Source organism: Crocodylus siamensis, chromosome 4 (assembly GCF_052110815.1).
Source record: "Crocodylus siamensis isolate JL-2025a chromosome 4, ASM5211081v1, whole genome shotgun sequence".
Classification (NCBI taxonomy): Eukaryota; Metazoa; Chordata; order Crocodylia; family Crocodylidae; genus Crocodylus; species Crocodylus siamensis.
The window spans coordinates 68737749-68761956 of NC_143398.1; the positions used below are offsets into that span (position 1 = coordinate 68737749).

The 24208-nt window shown below is 42.0% G+C and overlaps 1 protein-coding gene across 4 annotated transcripts in view; it reads right to left on the reverse strand.

Annotated features, from left to right (window-relative positions):
• The window catches only part of PTPRR (protein tyrosine phosphatase receptor type R), a 231792-nt gene that overhangs the window by 97774 nt on the left and 109810 nt on the right, over positions 1–24208 (reverse strand). For all 4 annotated transcript variants that reach the window (XM_090042533.1, XM_090042534.1, XM_090042535.1 and 1 more), the window contains 2 exons: positions 13243–13356; positions 8841–8996 (listed from right to left, as the gene is read on the reverse strand). In XM_090042533.1, coding sequence (XP_089898659.1) covers positions 8841–8996; positions 13243–13356 — 270 coding nt within the window. The remainder of the gene's footprint in view (positions 1–8840; positions 8997–13242; positions 13357–24208) is intronic.

A 24208-nucleotide genomic window follows, 5' to 3' on the forward strand; every position in this document is an offset into this window, starting at 1 on the left:
TGTGTAAAACCAGTAGCACTGCCTTGTCTTCATTAAGAGTTTTAGCTCAAGGCAGCTATTTTTATCTTGTTACTCTCTTTTCTTCCAATGAAGACAGTCTATGATGGGGATATTTACATAAAAAGGTCATGAGGTTGACCAGAAGGATTCAGCTGTCTCATAATGGCAACAGATAGACAGCCTTCAAACTCAGAGGGCCTTTTGTTCTATCTCCGGGTCTTCACATGATTTGGAAACATGTTGCTAGTAGAATATCTAGCAGAAATGGGGGTAACTCATGCTCAGAATTTGCCATGCCCTGAGAAGCTTGCCCAATCAAGCAACTGCTATACACATTTACTAATCTCTTTAGCCCTAAAAGCCTCCCCCACCAAAAAATCTTTGACCAGAAAAAATTCAAGTGGAGGTGTTTGCATGCACTTTGCAGTGACAGACTTCTGGACATACAGCCAAAGTTCAAAAAGAACTGCTGTACTGCATTTGCCAGAAAAGCTCACTTTGACTGTCTCTCATTTCAACACAGATGTGCTTCCTCCTGCTTCTAGTCTGTGCAATTCATGAATTGCAGTTTCACAAAATAAAAACCTATGCATTAAGGGTGGTCAATTTAAAGGTGCTTTTAAAAATTACCATCTACTGACTTATATCAAGAAGAGAACACAGAAGTAGTATTAAAAAGGAAAACCTCTCCAACAGAAGCATTCTCTTGGTGACATACATGTCTTCCACAGCACTGGACCCAACTAGAAACTTACTATACACAGTGGTAAACAATTTGCCCCACTAAATTGAGTAAGAGTACTTGTGCAGGTGATTGCTCACCAGTACCACATGAGGTATCACATTTTGGCCCTATAAACAGTATACATGTCCTCAGGCTGCATAGGCATAACAAATGATTGTCCTTTGTTTAGGGAAATGCTCAGAAATGTGAAGAGTTTTCAATGGTAAGTTGCGGAAACTGTTCCTAAACATATTTTAAATAATATTTCCACATCTTTCATCATTGCCTTGTAGTGGTCTGTGCAATTTTGCTACCTCAGCATAGTAGGGAAGTTGTTTTAATAAGTAATTACAACACAGGACCTGGGTCCTAATGGTGGCTTAGTGCCCAGAATTGCAGCTGCTCTGCTTTCGGTGCTCCCATTGAAATCCATGGGAATTCCACAAGCAGAACAGCTGCAGCACTGGCTCAGGAGCTAACTGTTTGACCCTCTTTAGGTTAACCAATGACCTTCCTGTGTTTCAGGCATCCCGAGTGGAAAACTGGATGAAAGGCACATACAGAAAATCAGCTGAGCTGCCCTAGAGGGTTAGTGAACTGCTGCTATGATTCTCCAGATACAAGCTGAGTGCTATTTTATTTTTTCAATTCTTTTAATTGTTTTATTTTTTAATAAAACAGTGACAAAGGAGAGATTTTTTTCTGATAGAATTTGACATATGTTGTTGAATCAACTATCTTTATTGACCATGGCAGAGTTTTCATTAATTTTCCCTTAGAAAATCAGATCCAACCATTTCCAAATACTAGAGATTGTCTATAAAAAGACAGTCATGCTGCTGTAACGATAACACCGATTGCAATACCATTTTGGAACACCAAAACACTTCCTTACCCTAACCAAAGGAATCTACACACTTTATCCTGCTGTATGGTATTAAGGACAGTAGACCCCTTATTTAAACTCTTCTGCAATTATAATTGCAGGAGTTCTGGTTATTAGGAATCCTCTGAATTGATTTGGAAAAGATTCAGAGTTTTGGATCAGCTGAGGAGAGGCAGGCACAGCTGGGTGGCTGCAGGTTCTCCCGAGGCTCCTTTGCCTGTACCTGCCTCTCCCTGGGCAGGGGGAGCCATGGGAGAAGCCCCCATGACTACCCTGCCTGGCCCTATCCCTCGCCCAGCCCCAGCCTCTCACCTCTTTTTAAAAAAAAGCCCCACACTCATTGGCTGCAGCAAGGGCTGTGGGGCCTCCTGGCAGAGCCCTCCAGCACAGACTCACTCCCCAATGCCCCCCCTGCCTAGCCCCAGAAGTCTGGAAATTAAAAAATAAACAAACCTCCAAACCCTCCAAAATGCACTCATCAGCAGTAGCAGCAGCTATGGGGGCTCCAGGGCCAAGTGGCAGAGCACCTTGCACAGCCCCTGCTCCGTGATCTCCCCCTCTGCCCAGCCACACCTCCGATGGTTGCCCTGCCTGGCCCCAGCATCCCAGCAATTAAAAAAAAAATAGCCCCACACTCACTGGCTGCAGGAGCAGCAACTGGGGCCTCTAATGGCTCATGGCAGAGCCCCCCCACGCAGCGCGGGACAGTGGGGAGTACCCCCCCGCTTGGCACCCACACGGCAGCAGCCCCCTGACACGGGTGCAGCATGGCTTGGCAGGATGCCATGCACTGTCCAGGACTTAGGGCGGCTCCATAGGTCAGCCAGAGCCTAGCACTGCTCTGCCCCAGTGGCTCCAGCTCCCAGACAACGCGTGGTGCCCTGCTGCACTGCACTGCACCCATGCCATGGGGCAGGTGCGAAGTGTGTGGGGGGGTGATCCACAATGACTCCCACTGCCCTGCACTGCACAGGGGCTCTGCCATGGGTGCCCAGAGGCCCCAATCACCATTGCTGCAGATGGTGAGTGTGGGGCTTTTTTTTTTTTTAAGTGCCTGGAGTCTGTGGCAGAGCAGGGGCTGGGGCTGGGTAGGGTATCCATGGGGGCTTCTCCTGAAGCTCCCCCCACCTGGAGAGAGGCAGGCACAGCAGAGGAGCCGCGGGGAAAACCTGCAGCTGCCTTTCTGTGCTTGCTTTTCCCCAGCTGATCCGAATCTCCAACTCCAAATCAAACACTTCACCATTCACGCAGGCCTACTGGTTATCATAGATGAGTCACCTCATCTGCATGATAAAAAATTATTTCTGAAACAATTCAGAACTTTTACTTCTGAAGTCCATAAGAACTGATAAGACATGGATCTAAACTACTAAGTTAATTTTAAAATGGTTTAATTGTCAAGGTTCAAGAGATAAGCTGGGTACGTCCTTTTGTCTGATACTAAGGATCAGAAAAGCAGAGACGCTGAGGAAAAAAACCCTCTCAACTCTTACAGACACTGAAGCTTGAGGCTGGGAGTGGATGATTAAATTAAACTAATCGGAACCATTACACATTTCTTTAGCTAACTAGGCAGCTGCTCAGGCCTTAGACAGATATACTTTAACCTTGTTTACTTTTGATTTTCTTGTCGACAAACAACCAGTTTAGTTCAAAACCATGCTATTTCCTGTGTGGACATGTGTAAGTCTCACTTATATCAATTAAGTCAGTGAAAAAATAACATAATTTAAATCAATGTAAGCTATTACTGAACTGATTTAAGAGGGTGTGGCTGTGCCTACATAAGGTGCTGACTATGCAGTCGTTACTGTGCAGTTATTTAGTACTTAGATAAACTGCACAGTAACCGGAGTTACTGCACAGGTGCATTGAGAAACAGCTTTTTTGTGATGCTGACTGCGGAGTAGTTATGGGCTATGTGCAATTATCATCTGATGTAGACGTGTCCTGTGCATAGGGGGTCTTCTTAGGTTCAGCTGAACTGGAGCAAGGTGTGTGCATATAAAAATATTTAGCTTTTTAATAAACCTTTCCGTCACTAAGATATGTTGGGAAGCAGGGCACAGGCAAATCTAGCAAAGCATTCTCAGTAACAAGGAAAATGAACACTCAATCCTTGGTAACTGAGGGGAATGGGAGAAGGGAGGCACTGACTTGTACCAAGGGGTGAAGGGATGTTGCAGACTTAGCTTACACAATAGCAATGAAGACGAGGTAAATTGGATTAACAATTCAAGGTAAAGCCAATAGAGTAGCCTGGAGTCAAAGTCAAGTGGCTAACCCGAGTTGAAACCTGAGTTACCACTTCTATTTTAACCCAAGGTAGATGATTTGGTTAATAACATGCCCATGATGACAAAATTGCTTTGGAAAGACTAAAACAATCCTGGATATGATAATTTTTAGTGCAGCCTTCAAGTTCCACATTAGTTCTTTCCTTGTATACAACTCCATTTTTGTGAAACAGATGCTATTTTTATGTATCTTTTTTTTTGTGGGGACAGGTTTTCAGGAGAGGCAAATCTCTTTTTGGCTATATGACCAGCAGATTTCTGTAGGGGTGTAACTCTTGTTTTTTACCTTGTCCAGATAGAATACTATGTGTGCCATGCCTGATCTGATGGGCACCAAGTGGCTCTGGGTTTTGTTCTTGATTAGCAGTGTGTCTTTCCAAGATGATAATATGCATTCAAACTATGGGTTACGATCACTTGTCCTTGCACTGACTTACGGTTTGTATATGCTTTAAAGTTTATGATTGGTCCATCTAACCTTGTCTCTCACAGAAGTCAGTATCACATGGTTCAAATGCAATCACAAGAATTCTTGTAGTAGACATTTGGGCTAAGTACAGATGCTCAAAAAGCCCGAGGCGGAAGCACTCTATGAATAGTGCTTTATTTAAAGCGCTTTACATTAGGTTGGGACTGAACAGAACACACATTAGTGGGGGGACTCGGAGCCTGCCTGTAGAGGCAGTGGCTGAGGCCAGGAGGCTGCGGGCACTCCTGCACACCTCATAGGAGGCTGCAGGAGAATGCCAAGCCAAGCCAACCCCAGCTGAGAAACCACCTACCCTGGATTGGCCAGTGTGGCCCCTCTTCCCAGCCCTGCCACCTTGCCAGATAGCTGCTGTCAGTGCCAGCTGCTGGAGGAGTGGGAAAGGAGCTCCCCACAGCTTGTGGACTCAGGTCTTGGTAGGGGCCAGCAGAGAAGCTCTGTTCTCCTCTACCCCCTACCACAGTTCCCAGTATACCAAAAAGCAGTGCAGCTCCAAGCTGTAGCTCTTGGATGCAGCTCGGGGAATAGGGCCTCTCTGCCATGTGGATTCCACGCCCCCCCGCAAAACTTGCAGGCATGGGTTGTTTTGGTGAGGCTTATGCTGGGTCTGTGCAGCAAAGAGGCTCCATTCCTTCAACTGCAGCTAGAAGCTGCAGCTCACGGCTGCACTGCTTTTCAGTGCATCGAGAACTGTAGCTGCAGAGTGGGGTGGAGAGGACCTGGTCTGGTTACACCAAGAATCATGGCCACAAGCTTGGGGGTGGGATCCGTGTGACAGAGAGGCTCCATTTCCCTCCCCCACCCCACCAGTTCCCAGTGCTGCAAAAAGTGGTGCAGCCCCAAGCTGCAGCTCCTGGCTGCAGCTGCAGAAGTGGAGCCTCTCTCCCATGTGGACCCAGCCCAGCCCCCACCCAGACCCATGTCCATATGTTGGGGAGGGGGATGGAAATCTTCACGTGGCAGAGAGGCTCCATTCTCCCGGCTGCAGTCAGGAGCTACAGCTTGGATCTGCACTGCTTTTCGCCACGCTGGGAACTGTGGCAGGGAAAGAGGAAGGGGGAAATAGAGCCTCTCTGCCACATGGAGACCTGTGCCTGCCAGCTTGGCTGTAGGCATCCACACAGCAGAGAGGCTTTGTTCCTCCACCTTACTGCCAGACCATGCAGGGAGGAGACAGAGTCTTTTCTGTCTGTCTCCCCTCTGACAGCCTGGGAGCAGGGCTGGGCCAGTGCTTGCCCAGAGCACATGAGCACTGGCTGAGGCTTGCAAGTTGCCCAGCAAGAGGTCCCTGGGATGCTGGTGGAATGTAACCTATCTTGGCTTGGGATGGGACTGGTACAGACATTCAATAGATTGCTCTAACCAAAAGCGCTTTAGTTTGATACCACATCCATCCAGGGTTAACTTAGACCAGGATCCACCATTTTTAAAGCATTCTATGTGTTATGAATGTCTGTTCAGTTATGGCTTTAGAAAGCTTTTTGCACACTTAACCTGTGATAAGCGTAACTTCTGTACAGGCCTGTGTAAGCTGCCCATGGCAAATTTTGTACTTACTTCCACACTTCCTATCAATTACTATTTGGCTTATTGCCATGAAACATGAAAGCCTAACTGAACAGTTTCATTATTCAGCTATATCAAATCCTTTACTATAATCATCTAAACTCTTAAACTCAACAGCATCTTGTCACAGAAGTTCCACAGGCTGATTATATGTTACAGAAAAATATATGCATGTATAGGACACCATTTTAAGTGACTAGAAAGTCAGTACTCCCACAGCAAAGGTAGGATGGATATCAGCTCTTACTTAGGAGGTATTTCTCAGAGACTAACATATGATAGTCTAGACAGAGTTGATTTAATTGAAAATATACTGATCTCCCTAAATTGATTATAGGGCAATTCATCCTCAGCTAAGTGGCACAGTTCAACTGAAGTCAATAGAGACATACCCACATCAGTTTACCGTGAGTATACAGATTAAGATGTATTGCTTACTGACCCACTGGTACAGGTACCTCTCTGGCCCCTAGATGTCAAGGACCCAGTTTCATGCTCATCCACAGACTTACTACATGATCTTAGGCCTCAGTTTTCCAGATGTAAAACGAGGAAAATACATCCTAACTTTACAGGGATATTGTTAAGACAAATGCATTAAAGACTTTGAAGGGCTCAGACATTGTAACATATGAAAGGATAGATTTAGCATCAGTTCAGGAATTAATGTAATCAAAGAATGTAGGAATATATTTATTCAAAGGGCTGCAAGGGTCTTTGTACACTGTGCTATGAAGAGTTTCCCTAGTTTATCTTTTGGGTTTGTTTTGCTTTTGCTTTGTAGGGTTTGATTTTATTCTTTGGGCAGATTTAGGGAAGAGTTAATAACCAGGCAAGTAAGATTACACATAGTTGTCTTCTCAGCTCCAATTTTGGCAAAAGCTTACATATATAAATAGTTCCACTGAAGTCAATGGGACTAGTTACATGTGTCACTAGCATGTGCATAAGTCTTTGCAGAATTTGGCTCTTAGTTTTGTAATTAAAAACAAGAATAAAAGACATAATATTAAAATAAGGTTCTTGTTTTGCAACAGCTTTAAAATAGAGTACAGTCTCCATGGTTTTATACATTCTTCAATGACTTATCTTGTTTGAAATCGTTTCCTCTGTTTGGCTACATTTATCTGATTGACAGAGAGCAAATGCAAATACCTAGCAGTTCCAGAGTATTGAAATATACTTTTTTTCATATAACATAGATGAGACGTTCAGCACTTTATTTTTCAGACAGTCCCTGAAAACTTGAAATCATTTCTCCATTCATCCATTATTCATATATATTTTCTTCCCATATCTATTTGGAGTGTTATTTGTAAGTGCACTATTTGGAACAGATAATTATATTTATTACAGCTGTAAAACTCATAGGCTTCAACAAAGGACAATTCTAATTTAAAGAAAGTATTTTAGTATCAGTAGCCCTGATAGTTGATGGGACCTGTAGTGAACAGATCTGACATTTGCACGGAAGTGCTTAGCTTCACTTTATGATCCTCTAACCCAGTATTAGAGCTGCCAAAAATGGGTGAACTTTCCCATTTCTGCACAGGTAACTTCCTATAGGAAATGCATACAAGTGTACTTATGAGAATTTGTTCTTGGTGTTACATTTTCAGACTGAATCTATCTTGAAGCATTTTCCACTGAAGTAGAATATTTAAAATCAGCCAGAAAAAATGTCTGTCCAATAACTTTAAAGATACTATAAGCAGCAGCCATTATGTAACTAGCTATGGCATATACACAGACTTGGATTTGAGAACTATAATGCTTTGCTTAGGAAGGGAGTAAAGCTGTTAAATTTAGGTTTTTCAAGTTTTTGTTTTTTTCAATAAAAATGTCTTCTTTTTTTTTAAATTCATATTCTTGCCAAAATGGAAATTGTCATGGGAAAAATAATGTTTGTTTATGATTTTTTTTTCAGGTGACTCATGGATCTGAACTCCCATAGAGATCTGACTGGCTGTATGGGCCTCTGAGACACCAAAAAAAATTCAGAATGGTAGTCTGATGCCTGACACATGTGAACTCACCAATTTCCTTCCTTTATTTTTAAATTGGTATCCCCCATAGTATACACAGCTCAGCAGATAAGCTCAAAGTTGAATGTATGACTGAACAGCAATGTCTTGAGCAATGTGGAGGTGATAGTGATGCTATTTCTTTAAAATATGTTACTATACAAAAATAAAAGTTGTAAGAGCAATAATAACAATAACAACGATCTTTTATTTGGTTAGTTAAAAAACTCTTCCACAAGACAGAGTGGCCGCATCTACACAAGATACTTACTGCACAGCAGCTCATTACTACTGCACAGTAGCGTTGTTGGGCACGTTACTACAGCATAGTAAGTGTCAGTAGGCAACCGTGTTGAGATGCTACTGTGCAGTAATGCTGGTTACTGTGCACTCATTTAGTACTTGGCTATGCAAGTACTAAATGACTGTGCAGTAACAATTATGCAGTCAGCATCTTGTGTAGATGCAGCCAGTGAGACATAGATAAAAACAAAGTATGAAAAGTCTTCCATATAAAATACAATTAAAACCTATATGGACAAAGCAGATTGATAAACTAACCTGAAGTGGGGAATTATGAGATGTTCTATTTTTTTTCTCCAAAAGAAGTCTCCAAGCAAGTCAACTCATATATGCAAAACCGAAGTTTCTAAAGGATTATTTTTAGCCCATTCAAGCATTCTTAAAGCATCTAACAGCATTATTTTATTATTGTCTTGTAACAGTAATGTTTTTAAGCTAGATATTCTCTTCAGTTTCAATGCTTTAGCCTTTGAGCTAACACAGAATTCAATGATTATAATACTTTTGCCTAAGTTATAATACACGCTAATATGATAGACAAGTGATCACCTACCTCAGGAGAGACTTCTGTAATTCCAAACTGGGATAAACTCTGATGCAAAACATTGATATTAAGCGAACGCAACACCTCTTCAGATGGGAGCGCATCAGAAATTCCTAGTTTTCTATTTACCGGAGACACAAATAGTTCAACACAGTTCTTCTTTCCCTAGTAAAATCAGATCACACAAAATCATATAAAACTGTAGAGTCCTGAATACTTTCTGCTAGCCGCAAAAGCTTCACCATATTGTCAAAGTGGCAGAACAGGATACACAGGCTGCTCAACTGTACATACTGATTCTCATTTTCAACCAGTTCAGTCTTCACAGGATGATACAATTTGCTATGGGTTATATCTTTTCCCTTTTGCTTGGTGACTGTTGATAAATTATTTTTACCTACAGGTCATCAACTTTATATATTTTGCTCACGCAAAAATGCTTAGGATAATGACAAGTAGTTTGCTGTTGTTTTGCTATATAGTGTCAACACATTTTAGTCACGAGGCATGGTGAGATGTGCTGTTCTTATGTTTTATTGCAATATCGTTCCATATGATGGCACAATAATTTGAAAGGACCTCAAAGTCTGCCTGGAAACAATTCTGACAGCATAGGAGAAAAACCTGCTCTTGGTTCCACTATCTTGCAATTTTTGTTAACAGAATACAGACAAGTTTATTAAAACTGAGACAAATTTAATATTTTCCTCCAGGATATAGAGATATTTTGCTTTATTCCTTCATTGCTATGAGGAAAGAAATATATCATGATATTTTTAAATAAATAACACTGCATTCAGAAGAATAACTTCACACGGAGATCAGATTTAACAGCATACTTTCCAGGAGGATTACTTTAAATTTAACTTCTGTCCTCCGTATTTTGGTGGGTAAGTGTTTACCTCTATGTTATCACATTATACCAGCACATCACTCAGCCCTGTTTGTTCTCTTGTGATCAGCCAGGATATATATAAACTATGTATCTTTAGAGAGCAGTATCCCTGAGACAAGCTGAGTTTTGCGAAATGAAAATACCTACAACAGTGCCAAGGCAGGGGTTAATTATCAAATCACCCGTGTGAACAGCTGCCATGACACTGAAGCCATGATTCTGGGAAAATAATACATTCTGGGAGTAGGTGGATTACGGAAGCGAAAGTAGGTAGATGAAGTGGCATCCCCACCTCTTTATGATGCCCGTAACTGACCTTCCCTCTGATCACAGGAGGGACTTTATACCTCTGCTAATTTAGTGTTTATGTTGCATGGGGGGAACTGCCTATGTAGCAGCAACAGCATGGGCAGTGGGAATAAGGTCTTGAATTACTTTTTTAACTCTTCTTAGCAACTATAAGATCTTGGACAAGTCACATATCTTCTTTTGTGCCCTATTTTATCCATTTGGAACAGTGGGAGCAACCTTTTTGCAGGGGTGCCACAAATTAGACCTGCGCATTCCCTAAGTGCCACTCCTATTCCCTTCTTCTGCCAGATCTGTTTTCTGCTGCTCCCTACTATGTGCTTCCTGCCTGATCTCCTGCTCCGCTCTATTTCCTGCCCTATCTGTTGCTGCACTGCCTGGCCCCTTCCTGATCTGCTGTGGCCCACACATAGACGCAGCCTGTGCCATTGTGGCACTTGTGCCACAGGTTGGCCACTCTGATGTAGAAAATGCATAGATTAATACCATGGAGGCTGGGCCATGGGGGCTGGGCCCTTCCCAGCGGCTGTGGCTCTGTGACAGGCTAGCTTAGCAGCATGAGTGAGGGCTGGCTGGGTTGCAGGCTGCTCGGGCCAGCTTGGAAGTGCTGGTGGGCTTTGAGCCCTGCAGCCACCTCTGTGCCCCTTCTTCTGTGCAGCACTTGGCAGCTGCAGGCGCATCACAAGCAAATCAGTTCAATTTTTGCAGGTTAGACTAACCTTCCAAGATTGAATCAATTCAGGCTTCAGCTTTTTGAATGTCTATCCCTAACCTAGATGTTTGGGTAAACGTGTGAAAAGATCTAATGCATGGCAGGAGATAGGACACATGCATGGCAGGAGGTGTGACTATGGGATCCCAAATCAGATCGAGTTATGCTTTATTACTGGTGCAGGGAGATTCTGGGATCGCCATCCTGGGCTCCCCCTGCACCAGCAAGTAGCAAGCTCCCACAGCTGAGAATCCAGCAGCTAGCAAGATTCAGCTGCAGCTGCAATCCATGTACTGCCAAAGTCCTGCAGCTGATGGGGGATGCTGGTATGACTCAGTTGTGGCACTGCGTGGAAAGCTGCCAGGGCTGAGAGTGCCATCAGCTGCAGGACTCCAAGTCCCAGCAGTACATAGTGCCCCCTCACCCTCCCCTGTACCTGGGAGCCACATCAACTGATGGGGCTTCTGGCAGGGGCTGAGCATGTTGCAGTCCTATGCCTGGGAGCCCCACCAGCCTAGGGAACCTAGTGGTGGGGGCATACCTTGCTACACATGCAAACTAAAGCTGGACAGAAACCAGCTATAAAGTTAGTACACCTTTTCCAGCTCTGGCTTTATAGCTGGATGGACCTTTTATGGCATGATAGTTAATTTGCACATGTATCCAGTCTAAATTAATTGCAAAATTAACCAGTAATTACATGTCATGGCCTGTGTTTCATTTCTCAGTTACTTAGGATCCATCAGGGAAGCTGCTAAGTGATTTGCTCTGCTAGCTCGGGTTAGCACTCATAAAGAGAGTTTCTCTCTTAATTGTACTTTACTATGTGTAAACCTTATAACCTTATCATTTTGGTTAATGTACAGGACAGAAAGATTGCTATGAATGGTTGGCATTCCTAAAGGAAATAAAAAGGATTGAACTATATTGCTGCTCATGTTCCCTTTTGTACATCTTGTGTGATCCTCTCACATAGAGGCATTATGTGAAGGTATTTTTTATCCCCTTTGACATTTAAAATCTCATTGAACTAGGAAATACATTTATGCTGAACCTGTCATTCCTCTTTGCTAATGTTCAGCCTACATGAAGATTAAAAAAATAACTTGCCTTCATTGTGAAACATTAATGGAATAATGGAACAATATGGGTATTTGTTTGATAGCAAAAATGCCCTGTGGAAAGCAACAAAAGTGATAGGTTCATACTGTGTCCCATTACCATTCACCTTACATGGAGGATCTCAAAATGAAAAGGAACATCTTTTGGAAAAAAAAAAAAAAGCCTTACTGTTCCCTCTTAGAAATAAAGTCTGACCAGCTTCTGTTAATGTGGTACCTTAAGAATGACAAGATCCTTCCTGAACACATGCTGCTAAAGCCCAAATTCAAGGCAGGAGGATTAATGTAATAAATTACTCACATTTAAATTACTCAGCCTCTATAATCCGGGTGCCTTAGAAATAACAAAGTTATAAAGACAGAGGTTCAGATGAAAGTTAGATTGAGGGGATAAGGCATAAAGAAACCCAGGATACATTTTTTTCTCATGAAAATGAACTGTAGAATCAAACAGGGATGAAGCTAATGGAATTTTATCAGAGGTGGATTCAGAGGAGGCATGATAGCCTGGTTGCAGCCCCCCTCTGATATTGTACTACTTGCACAGTGAGTTCTCAGCTCACTGGCATGTCAACACAGCTTCTGTACGAGTTCACCAGCTGATCTGTCTGGAATCCCTTTCAAACAGCTCTGGAGCCTGATGCTGTTTGTTTTTCCTACCTTTCTTTCCCGCACCCCTCCCGCCTGAATTCAGCAGCAAGGGAAAGCAAGGGAACATGCAGCAGTTGTCAGGGATGCTCAACCCCTGCTTTCATGGAGCTCTGGGGCTATGTGCTGCTCATTTCTTCCTTTCCCCTGATCTTGAATGCAAAGGTGTGGGAAAGTCAGAAGGGAAAGGCAAACAAAAGCAGGTTCTGGAGCTACAAGCAGGGACTCTGGGCCGACCCCTTACCAATGACCTCATAGAGCTCATGGTGCAAGTGGAGCTCCCAGCAGGCGCTGCACGGACATGCCGTGAGGTCTGAGAGCTCACCAGCATCCAGGATCACAGTGAGGGTTGGCAGCCACACCGTCTTTGGTTGTCTGCACACGTGCAATGAGTTCTTTTCACTGTGCATGTGCCAGACCTCCGAAGGGCGTGCAGCCATACCGTCACTGAGATCATGGATCTGCCCCTTGATTTTACAAAACTTAGTCTATGAATAATTGTAGAATGACCTACAACTGAATTGGGAATCTGCTATAAGTTTTTTGAAGTACCATATAACAGGAATATAATTTTCTATCACATTCTATTTGACTGTTAAACAACCTCTAGAAAGGAGACCTCTTTCTATCACATTCTATTGGACTTTTCCATTATGGCAATAAAGCTAATTTTATTTAATTGCAAATAGCCTGGCCATTTTGTTATGTGAAGCTCTTGGTACTTACAATGAGTCGGTTGATGTGAACTTGCTGAGGTAACAGCCCTAAAGCTGCAGCTACTCCTTGGCGGAATATCCGAAGCAATGTGATATTCAGCTTGTTTACATCCATCTGCAGCGTCTGAAAAACAAAACAAAAGCTAATGAGTTCCTTGCTCAGCACGGTGAGTTCTCAAGATACCTGACCTCCATGAATACTGCTAACTGTTTTCCCCAGGATGAAAATTTGTGAAATCTATTTGCACTTTTATTAAAGAACAAGTACAAGAAAAGCTTGAAGTGTGCTAAATACTGGAAAAGTACAACCTTTCCCCTACTCCATTCATTTTGGGCTTTGGAACCTTTTAAGTAATTCCTATGACAAGAGACACTGTTATAAAAACCACAATTACCAAAAATATAAAGAACAGTTTAGTTCTGAATATGATTTCACTTTAAAAGAAGCTAGTGGTTTTGGATAGGAGAAATCTGTTTTGTGTATTTTCATAGAATATGTATTCATCATAATTGTAGAAATTGGTCAGAATGTCAGTAAAAGGGTTTATTTCTTTCTTGGAAATGTGGTTCCTATGATTCAAAAGTACAAATAATTGATCATTTTATTTTGGCCTACCCATACCTCATAGGGAATGGCTGTAAGATAGGGCCACTGTAAAATGTTCTTCCTTCATATCACAGGTTTATAGTGACACCTGGGGTGTAAATAAGCATTTGCTGCACCCAGGTCTAGGTTTAGTTTGCTTGCTTTAAGCTGTCTCAACCTACTCTGGGAGCAGTGAATGCAGCTGTGCACTGCTTCTTGGAGTGACACGTACAGCTGTTTACCACTGCCAGAAGCAGGATGGGAAGTCCAAGGTAAGTAACGGCTGGTGGGATTGTGGGGGTGCAGGGAGAGGCTGGTGGGATTGGGAGGGGTGGCAGGTCCAGGGGTGCGTGCAGGATGGGATGCTAGTAGATTTTGAGAAGGGGGAGTCAAGGGACTAAAAATAACCCAATCAGGATCATGTGGAGGGGGATGGAATAAGAATAGCACAGCCACAAGGCTAAGACAAGTGGCTGGGCTTTCCCAGCCCAGGTGATGTGTTGTGAGCATATTTGGGTATTTGCTAGATTGGGGAAACCCCTTCCTAGATTGGATTAGCCTTTTCTTGATCTAAATTACTGTACCTTCTTTGGTGAACTAACTTAGATTGCGTGCCACTTTTTGGCCAATTTAACCCTGAGAATGCCCCCATGAGTGGGCATTTAGCTCAACCTAACCTTGCAATGACATGCCAGCGAGGTCTGAGAGGTTACTGGCATCCAAGATCACAGCAGGGGGTTGTGGTCGCACTCGTTTTGGCTGTGTGCACATATGCAATGAGCTCTTTTCACTGCACATGTACTACACCACTGACGGGGGTGTGGCCATGTCCCTGTCACTGATCCTGGATGCAGCCCTGGATTTTACAGAATTATTCTATGAATAATTCTAGAATGATGCAAAAATTGAATTGGAAATCTGCCCTGGTTAGGTCAATCTAAATGTAACCCTTAAACACTTCTTCAAATTAAATCCTGAGAAGAGTCCCTCCTGAAGGAAAGCTTCCTTTGAAATTAACTGAAGTTCAAATCAGTGCACATGGAGATCTTGACCACAGGAAGTAATGGACAGGTTTACTCTGCTCCTCCTGTGCTCTTTTGTAGATAATTTGGGCTTGTGGAAGCCAGAAGGAGGAGGAAATGAGGTGCTGTATCTGTGGCTTCTTGTATTTTGACAACAGCCAGAAGGAAGAACTTGGAATCAAGTATAGTATATTCACTGAAAACTGATTGTTTTAATCTAGTGAAAATGATTTTCCAGGTAGGAGTTGAACCTTTCTATTTGAAGCCAGAAGAGGAGGTGCTCAAGGTCACAGAATGAGTAAATATATATCCAGGAATGGTTTTTATTCCTAGTACTCTATTACTGTATAAAGATTTCTTTTTTTTTTATATTGACCTGTGAGTAGAATTAACTAGTAGTATGTGAGACAGCAAATTGCAAATATGCTCCTTAAAAGAAATTTCTTTCCTTCCAAAGACTGCCGTTCCTAGAAAACAGGATTTATTCACAAAATTGAAAAATTTACCTGCAATATGCTGAATGTTTAAACCAGCAAAATTTTTGTAGGCAAAATGTTGTTTTGTGTTCCCAAATTTGATATTTTCCCCAATATTATCAATGAGAATGCCATGCTCAGTTTGGACTGGCTTGCTTATCAAGTCCAGATACAACAGCTGATTTAACCTGAATGTTTTAGGGTCTTCCAGGTTTAAATGTTCCCGTGTCCTTTGAGATTTTCATAATTTATAGTCGTATTTTATATTTGCAGGCATGTCTTGGGTTGGCTGCAGCTTCTTCAGCTTCATCCCCCCTGGGTAAGATGTCTTTAGAGTGGAGGCAAACAGGTCTAGCAGTTTAAACACCAGACTTGGGAAGCTTTCTCGGCAGCATGCTCTATTTCAATGTTCAGAGTAGTGTAATAAATGAAGCTTGCACAGGAGTTATGAAACTGCTACTACTTTGCAAATAGGATGGATCTAGGACTTGAGTATTAATGAAAAAATGGGTTGCTACTCTGACGGTAAGATTCTTGAGAGTCCTTAGCTACATATCATGATGACATACAGACAGTGAAGAATTATTTGTCCAGACCAATGTCTCTGAAGAACAGAGACCATGCTTATAAATATTTTACTTTAATTGGAAAACAGAACATACTAATATAGCAGAGGTTAAATATTAGTTTAAAAACACAAAAGTGAGGAATTTAGACAACCAATAAAATTTTGATTTCCCTGAAAGGCCATTCATTACACGTATGTAATTGTCTCAAGGGTAAGTTTTAGAACTAGGACTCTGAGCTATACTGATTTTCTTTTGCCAATTTTTTCCAGAAGAAGATGTCCCAGAAGTACCTGTTTATGAGTGGGGGAACTAAGAAGTAGATTCTAATAAGTTATTAATTATTATAGATTTAATATAAAGGAATAACTAAGACAGGGAGACTTGAGGGAGCAGCCCTGGGTACCAACTTCAGGAGTAGGACGGGTGAAAAAATAAGAGCTGCTGTGTAGGCCTATTCATGAAGGCTAGTTTACAGAAATTCCAGTTTTAACAAGAATTCAGTGATTTAGCTCTTGACGGGGACTGTTCTGGAAGTCACTACATTGCATCAATATGCTATGCCCTCTCTGTTGATCCTCCATTTTCACTGAGTCAAGTACGAAGTACTGGGATTGGACTTCTTTAGGACTATCTCTTCATTTGCAACCTAAATGACAGTTGGTGTCATCAGCAATGTAAACACTGTAATTCTCAAGAGGAAACTATCAGGAACTGGAGTTCAAGACAAAACATGTTGGCTTTAATTCCCAGGTTCTGGATTTGTCTTTTGGAGATTAGCTAGTTTGATTTTATTTAAAACTTCGCCTTTCTGCAAATGCCTAGCATAATAATATAGGCTGAGGAGAATTAGGGAGAAGATAAATATGCAATAAAAAGAAAACAGGGGACAAGGAGAACAGATAGAAAAGAAATATTATGTTCCTGTAAGTAAAAAAGCTCCCTTCTAATATTTTTATGGCAATCTCATATTACAGTAATTTGGTGCCTAGAAACCAGAGTGACTGGTATTCCGTAATTATGACAGATTAAGATACACAGATTAGATTAGAAGAATTACAAAGGTCTAATGTGTCTAGGTTAGACAGATGATTGCAACTGGAATTAAGTAGAAATACTATGGAGTCCAGATCTTTCTGACTATTTGGAAGTCATAATAATATATGGAACAAAAAGAACTATTATGTACCTAAGGACATTAAACTCTGTACATCAAATACATAAAATAAAGCAATAAAAATGTTAGAACAGATGTTTTAATTATTTCTTACTCTGATTTTGGTGCTGCACCTTTTGCTTTGGAAAAGGAAGCACTGAAACAGTGTTATACAACACTGATTACTCATTTACTTATTGCTGATCAGCAGTGTTTATCATGTATTGTATCTACTCCCTAAGGAGTATACCATTTTGTATCTGCAGTCCATGCTGTCAGCAGAGACTTGGTAAACCTAGAGAGGAACAAGCACACCTGAGGACTCATTTCCCCAAGCAATTATTAATCTGGATATTGCAACTATAGAGACAGTTTCTAGGTTTATACACTTGAGGCAAAACAGACAATTTGAGGGTAAGGAATTTTATCTTCAGTAAAATACTTGGAAAGAGGGATTTCCTAATAGAAAAATCAGCAGGGGAAAAACAAACAAAGAAAGCGTATTAAAACTAAAATACTACAGGAGTTTTGGTACAGGGTTTTTTATATATATGGGAAAGAAAACTATACATAAAAGGATTGATTAACAATATAGGGTATTATTTTTTCCCTTATTGCAATGTATTGAACCAAATACTGGAATTGTTACTGAGGCAAAAATACCAGTGAATCCTCTATGCCACTCCATTTCTTTCCCACCGTTCACTTAGCTACAGCCCGCACTGCAGTTCTCGGTCATTCATTACACTGGCTCCTCCTGTCTGAACTCCACTTGACTCACCCAGTGGACTCTACCATCTGCTACTCCTCATCACCTATCATTAAACATCTAGATAAGAAATATGAAAGATATAGAGGTTTGAAGTGTGAGACTGAGGCCTGCTCTACATGTTACATGTATTACACAATGACCTGGTTGACTGAGCAACTGAAAACCATAAAACAGGCTTTGTGCAGAAAGAAATCCCATAAGAGGGTGACATATTTACTCTCCTCTATAGTTAATATTAAAAAAGAGAGATGTCTGGTTGTGGTTGTGCAGCTCAGAGAATGTAGACAGAGTTTCCATATCCTTTAGAGACATGCTTGCCCTCTGTCAGTTTTAGTGACTATTTGGTTTTTTATTTGTTCATGTGAATGGAAGATAGTTCCATCTAGGAAGGCTAAGGATGGATAAACATGTGTATGAAAGTTAGCAGTACTTATTATGATTTTAATATGGCTTAATCAGATCCATCCTATTCCCAGTTTTGGTTGGATGCGGGCTCTCTTGTGAATAAAATAAATGCCATTCTTGAGTCTCCTCCTGTTTTTTTCCCTGGATCTCTCATAAATCAGTGATACCTGTTTGATTATATCCCGAGTGATCTTTGCTCAGTTAATTCCAGCCTAGCACCAAATTCAGCCAGTCTCTAACTTTATGCACCATGAACAGAAAGTGTGCTGGGAGCAGGTGGGGGGATAGCTGAATGGTTTTCATTCTGGTTAACATACATGAGGAGCCAAATAACGAAAAGAATTTGTTTGGCACCTGTCAATTTGATGGGCACCATTTGGGCACCTAAGCCCCTTTGGGATCCACAAATAAGTGATCTCTAGCTCATCTAAGAGGTTCAATTCAGTATGTGTAACACCCCTAGGACTCTCAGCTATTTTCATTGAAAAATGTGGCTGGAGGCAATGTTAATGACTTCTGCCTATGCAACAGGGCATCTTATGAGAGATCAATGCCATTCTGAGGCCCACATCTCTTACCTCCCATGGGAGTTCTGTAGGAGCCAGACAACAGAGACACTCTCTATCCTTCTCTTAAAAATGTGTTACAGTGTTGATAAGAGCTCAAGATTTACTGGGCCAGAGCATGAGATAAGCAGGGAGCAACACTACTAAGCCCACCCATTACGGCTCTCATCTGGGACACAGGAAACCCTGTTTATCATTTTACATTGAACAGATTGTTGGAGAAAATACATAAATAATATTGAAGGCATAGTCTGGAACCCAAAAACCCAAGACATCCCAAATGAGCACCTTGATCAATAGGCTAAATAATCATACTTCTCCTTGCCACCTCTCTTCTCCAGTGTCTTGCATTCCTTTCTGCACACTGTGGCAAAGGTTCAACAGCAGGTAGAGAGTGCCCAAACCCAAAGCTGTGTACAGCCTAGTTGAGGAGGGTAGCGAACCCAGATATTCTATATCCAGGGTAAATGCCTTAAGCACTCCACTACTGTATAAAGGGGGGGTACCTCCACCACTGTTTTAAAAGCAGAGCTAAGTTTACACTCCTTTTTGTGCAAGGCACAACTTCTACACCTAAATCTAGGAGAGAATTCCAGGAAGGCAATGGTTTTGCGAGAGGCACTTTAAGCCTAGAATCTAGCTCTGAGGCACTCAGTGGTCCCAGTGGATTCTGTAAGAAGCTTTGAGAGCTAAACTCAAGCCTACTGATTCCACTCTGGCTGCCGGGCACCTAAATGGTAGGAATTTTGACACTAATCTTGATAGCAACTAAAACCTAGCCCTAAATTTTCTAAAAGAGCATCTGTGTGACTTGGGAATTTGAAAACTCCCAAGCCCACGTAGATAACAGCATACAGGGCCAGCACACATTTCTGGAAATGATGGGTTCTCTTATTTTGATTCAGATCTTGTTTCCTAAAGGCTCAGCCACTTTCTCAAGCTTGCCTTTGGGTCTGTTTGAAGCATTTTAAACACCCCCTGATGCTGTTCAAACCTGCATCAGTGCTAAAGCTGTTCTGTGTCCACTTACATATCAGTAGCATTCAGCACTGCCCAATATTTTAAATGATTAAAATTAAAATATATTCTATTATTTTCAATTCTACGCTGTTCTAGGAGGAAGAAAGAGACGGTTGATTTTTTTTTTCCAACAGAAAAATATCAGAAAATGTGGCTCTGTTGAAATAAACATATTGAACCCTTTTTTCCGATTTTGTCATATCGGTTTTTGGAGACAACCATTTTGATAAAGGACTTGGGGGGTATTTTCCCCTTTCTTTTTTTATTTCACATTTTCTTCCTTCACATTATTCCCCAAGATACAGACATTTTTAAATAGCTCTATAGCTTTAAGTCCAGCTGAATTCTGAATTGTGATAAAAATAAATTGTTAGGTGAATTTTATTTTACCTGCAATTTGTGTTCATTTCCCTGCAGTTATCTTGATGCTTCATTAATGCTCCAAATTAGAGATTTCCTGGCTTTGGGCATAAGGGGCTATCCACAGTTACTTAGTTAAATTGCCATGCTTTTTTTTCTGCTAAAGATATAATGTGAATAGACTTCAAAACACACAAAATACTTCCTGGGACATTTATATGCTTCCAAGGCAATCAAATAATGGCTGAAAAATTGTGAGAGAAATTTGAGCTGTTCTGAAAAGCTGTGGAAAAAATCATCTGTAATTGCAAAGAAAATAGGCATATGATGCTGCAGTAACTAGAACCAGATAACATAATGGAAAATGATGGGCAAAGATCTCTGCTTTGCTCTGCCAATATAATGCAATTTTGACCTGGAATATACCTCTATTCCAGCCAGCAAGATAGGGGTTGGGATTTTCCAGTTTTCCATAAAACTCATATGCACATACGAGACCAAACAGTTCATATTTACTTGTAGCCTGTGAATGTTTAAGCTTGCTTGTCCAAAGAATATTTATGTGACAAGAAAACAAACTCAGTGTACATTATGTTCCCTACGGTCTCTTTCACTGAGCTCAAAATTGGTTTTGAATTTACTAAATTCAAAACCAATAAAAGGAAATCCATGTTTGTACAATGTATAATTATTCTGTGGACACAGGAAGCTTTTGAGGCCAAATTTTTAAAAAATTGGATATTTGTACAGATATTAAGAATATCTAGGTTTATAACATTTTGTGGTAAGGAAACTAAACTTGATGCTTTGGAGGTCAACACAAACTCTTAAGTAGTAAAGATCAGGATGAGATTTAGGTTGGGGGATAACTCACATTTGCCCAGTTTAGGTTTCTTCTTCTAAAGCACTGGGTGCTCCCCAGTGTTAGACACAGGATATGTAATGGACTTTGGAGCTACTGAAGCCATTGAAAATATGGCAATTCCTTTGCGTCTGTGTAGAAAACAGCTGCTGGCCTTCGGAGGCTGCAGTGTCATAGAGAATGCTGATGATTCGATTCCATAACAGGTACTGAAGTGGAGAAACCTTTTCCTCAAACATGATACTCAAAATCTATATTAGTAATTTTTTTTTCTGAATTGTGGTCAGTATGATTAGATTAGACTGCCTCAACTATGTGACATTTAAAATATTTCACACTACGAGGAATCATTAACTTTTTTCACAAATAAAGTGAGTTGGTTTGGGGTTAGGCTGACCACTTCTGTAGGGAGAAACAAGCAGGACTGAAAAATGTTCCATCTGCACTGGCTGGCTTTCACCCAGATTCACTCACTGATGTTTTAGATGTGCTTGGAGAGTTAGTCAGTCAGTTGTAGATAGGCTCCATGCCCTTCATGGATGATTAGAAAACACAGATACATTTGGTCCATTAATGATAAGGATTGTTAACGTCTCTGTCAACAGGACATTTCACCTTTGATTTTGCTAAATTTTCAACCACGCATAGAATGCATTAGTCGGTATTCAACAAACCTACTGTGGATATTAATATTAATAATATTAATAACCTCACTAGTCACTATCCTGTCTGAAATCTTTTTTCTGTGAAGGTTATTGAAAAGATTGTGATGGGCTGATCTCTCAGCATCTTTTGACACCATAGGATGCACAGGAATCCCACTTATCAGTGCGATCATATGGGAGGGGACAGCCCAGTCTTTTAGTAGACTTGTTCCTTTTTTTCCCCTTGAGCAATTTCAGAAGTCATTTCTTTGTTCCTCTCTCATGGATAGGTCACCCTGATGAACTTGTGTCATACTGACACATTTGGGTGATCATACTTAGTACTCCACCTCCTCATGGGAGAGAGGAAGGAAGGGTTCTGGAGGCAGCATGAATATAACAGAGCTATTGTGTCCCACATAGATTAATGGATCTTCTGGGTTTGATGATTGAACCCTGGTGTTTCATGGCCAGGAGTTTTCTCCTAGACCATCATACAGCATTTTCATATGCTCTTTGAATAATAGAAACCAGGGGTGTCACATGCCTCAGACTGGATTGGAACTGTGGGGTTTGTTGAGGGTCAGAATTGGCCTGGGGAAAGCAGTAGGAAAGGCAGGACTGGTGGCAGGACTGACAGGTATGGTAGTGGTAGGGCAGCCACAAGGTAAACTGTTATTGATGGTCATGTCTACTAGGGCCCAGTGGCCCCCAGTTCTGTGACAGGCCACATTCCCTGACCATGCCTCCAACTTCTGGTAACCTACTGGTAGCCCAGTGGACCATTTAAAGCAGCTCCATGGCCCAGAGCTGGCCCACATACAATGTATGACACCCTGATATAAACCATGCTTCTTACAAGTGTGAAAATCTATACCTTGTTTTATACAATATTACTGGAATATTGTATTTTAAGTACAATATTAAACTGCTTGCTTTGATTCAGAATTGAAGTTCAGAAAGTATACCCTGGCACGTCATGCAGGACAATCCAGAAATGGACTTATGCTCCTAAAGTACAACTTAGATGGAACTGAAGCATCCAAAATAAGAACAATGCCTGACTGTTTAGGCACCTGAGCATACTTACGTTTTCACTAGTAAAGTTATCTAGGAATTAAGTCTGTTAATACATCTGCCCTCAAGTACCGTTTGCCATCTTTGGCACCAAGATGTTTAGTTTGGCAATCTCAAGCATAAAGCTACAAATTAAGCTTCCACTCACCTAAGTTTCTTGAGGCACCTGATCTGGTAGCCATGCTAAGAACATGTCAACAACACACTCAGAACAGTAAGTTCAGCTCAAAGCACAGCAGCCACAGCCACTTTCAAAGATGTAGCTGGAAGCACTCACCTTTTACATAATAGCCTAATGGCTAGAGAACTCACTCGGGAAGTTATCAAGCCCACCTCTCTCATTTAACTTGAGCTTGGTTCTAACCACTAGGACACAGGCTTGGGGAGCAGAGCAATCTTGACTCCTGCTGAGGCTGTCCTACTGTTCAGAAAACAATGTGAGATTCATGGGCTAGAAGGGCAGCAAACAACAGGGAATGTTGCTGTAGAGCTTGGTGATAAGGACATTCCTCTGGGAGGGGAAATCATAATGTCTGCTTCCTGTTCCCAACACTGATTACACATTTTATCCAGTAACTCTTTTATGAAAAATGCATAAGGGGTCCAGGACTTTCCCCTCCCAGTGAATGCATTCATCACTGGACTTCAGTCATACTTCTTATGCTCTCTCTTCTGGCCTTATAAAACTTCTTAGCTGCACAGTGGCACAGCTTTAACAGGAAGCATGGAGAGTGTTCCTCCAATCCCCCAGTGTAACCTAGTTCATGGTCTCATGGTTAAGGCACTCTCCTGGAACGTAGCCACAGGCTGAAGATGGCATTAATCCACTTCCAGGACAAATGCTCTAGAACGGGAATGCTCAACTCCTGGCCAGCAGGTCAGATTTGGTCCCCAGTGCTGAGTTGTCCAGCCCATGGGGCTGCCAATGGGCCCAAAACTTTGGTGGTAGGGGAGCAGTGGCACTGATTCTAGCACATGTGGTTGGGCAAGGAAAGGTGCTGGGTGCAGAAGTGCAAGGCCTCAGGGGCTGATCCCATAGAACAGGGTCCAATCCTGGTGTGTGGGGCCAGGAAGGGGCAGTGCAGGATCCCAGCTTGTGCACAGTAGAAATTCATGCTCACTTCCAAGCTGTAGTCACCAGGAGGCTGGGGCAAGCTGGTGGGGGGAACAGAGCCCTCCTGCTACATGGGCCCAAACTGGCTCTTCCTCCACAAGACCTGAACCAGCAAGCTGGAGGGAGACATGCTGTGGGGAGTTCCTGTTCTCCCCCAACGCGCCACAGCCTTGCAACCACAGGTGCTGACAGCAGTTAGCTGGATGGGGGCTGCGCTGGCCAATCAGGGTTAACTGGCTGCTCAGCTGGGCTTGGCACCGCTTTCTGGGAGGTTTGCAGGAGTGCCCCCAACCTGTTGTCCTCAGCTAGTGCAGACATGCTCTGAGTTCCCACCCCACCCCACCCACCAA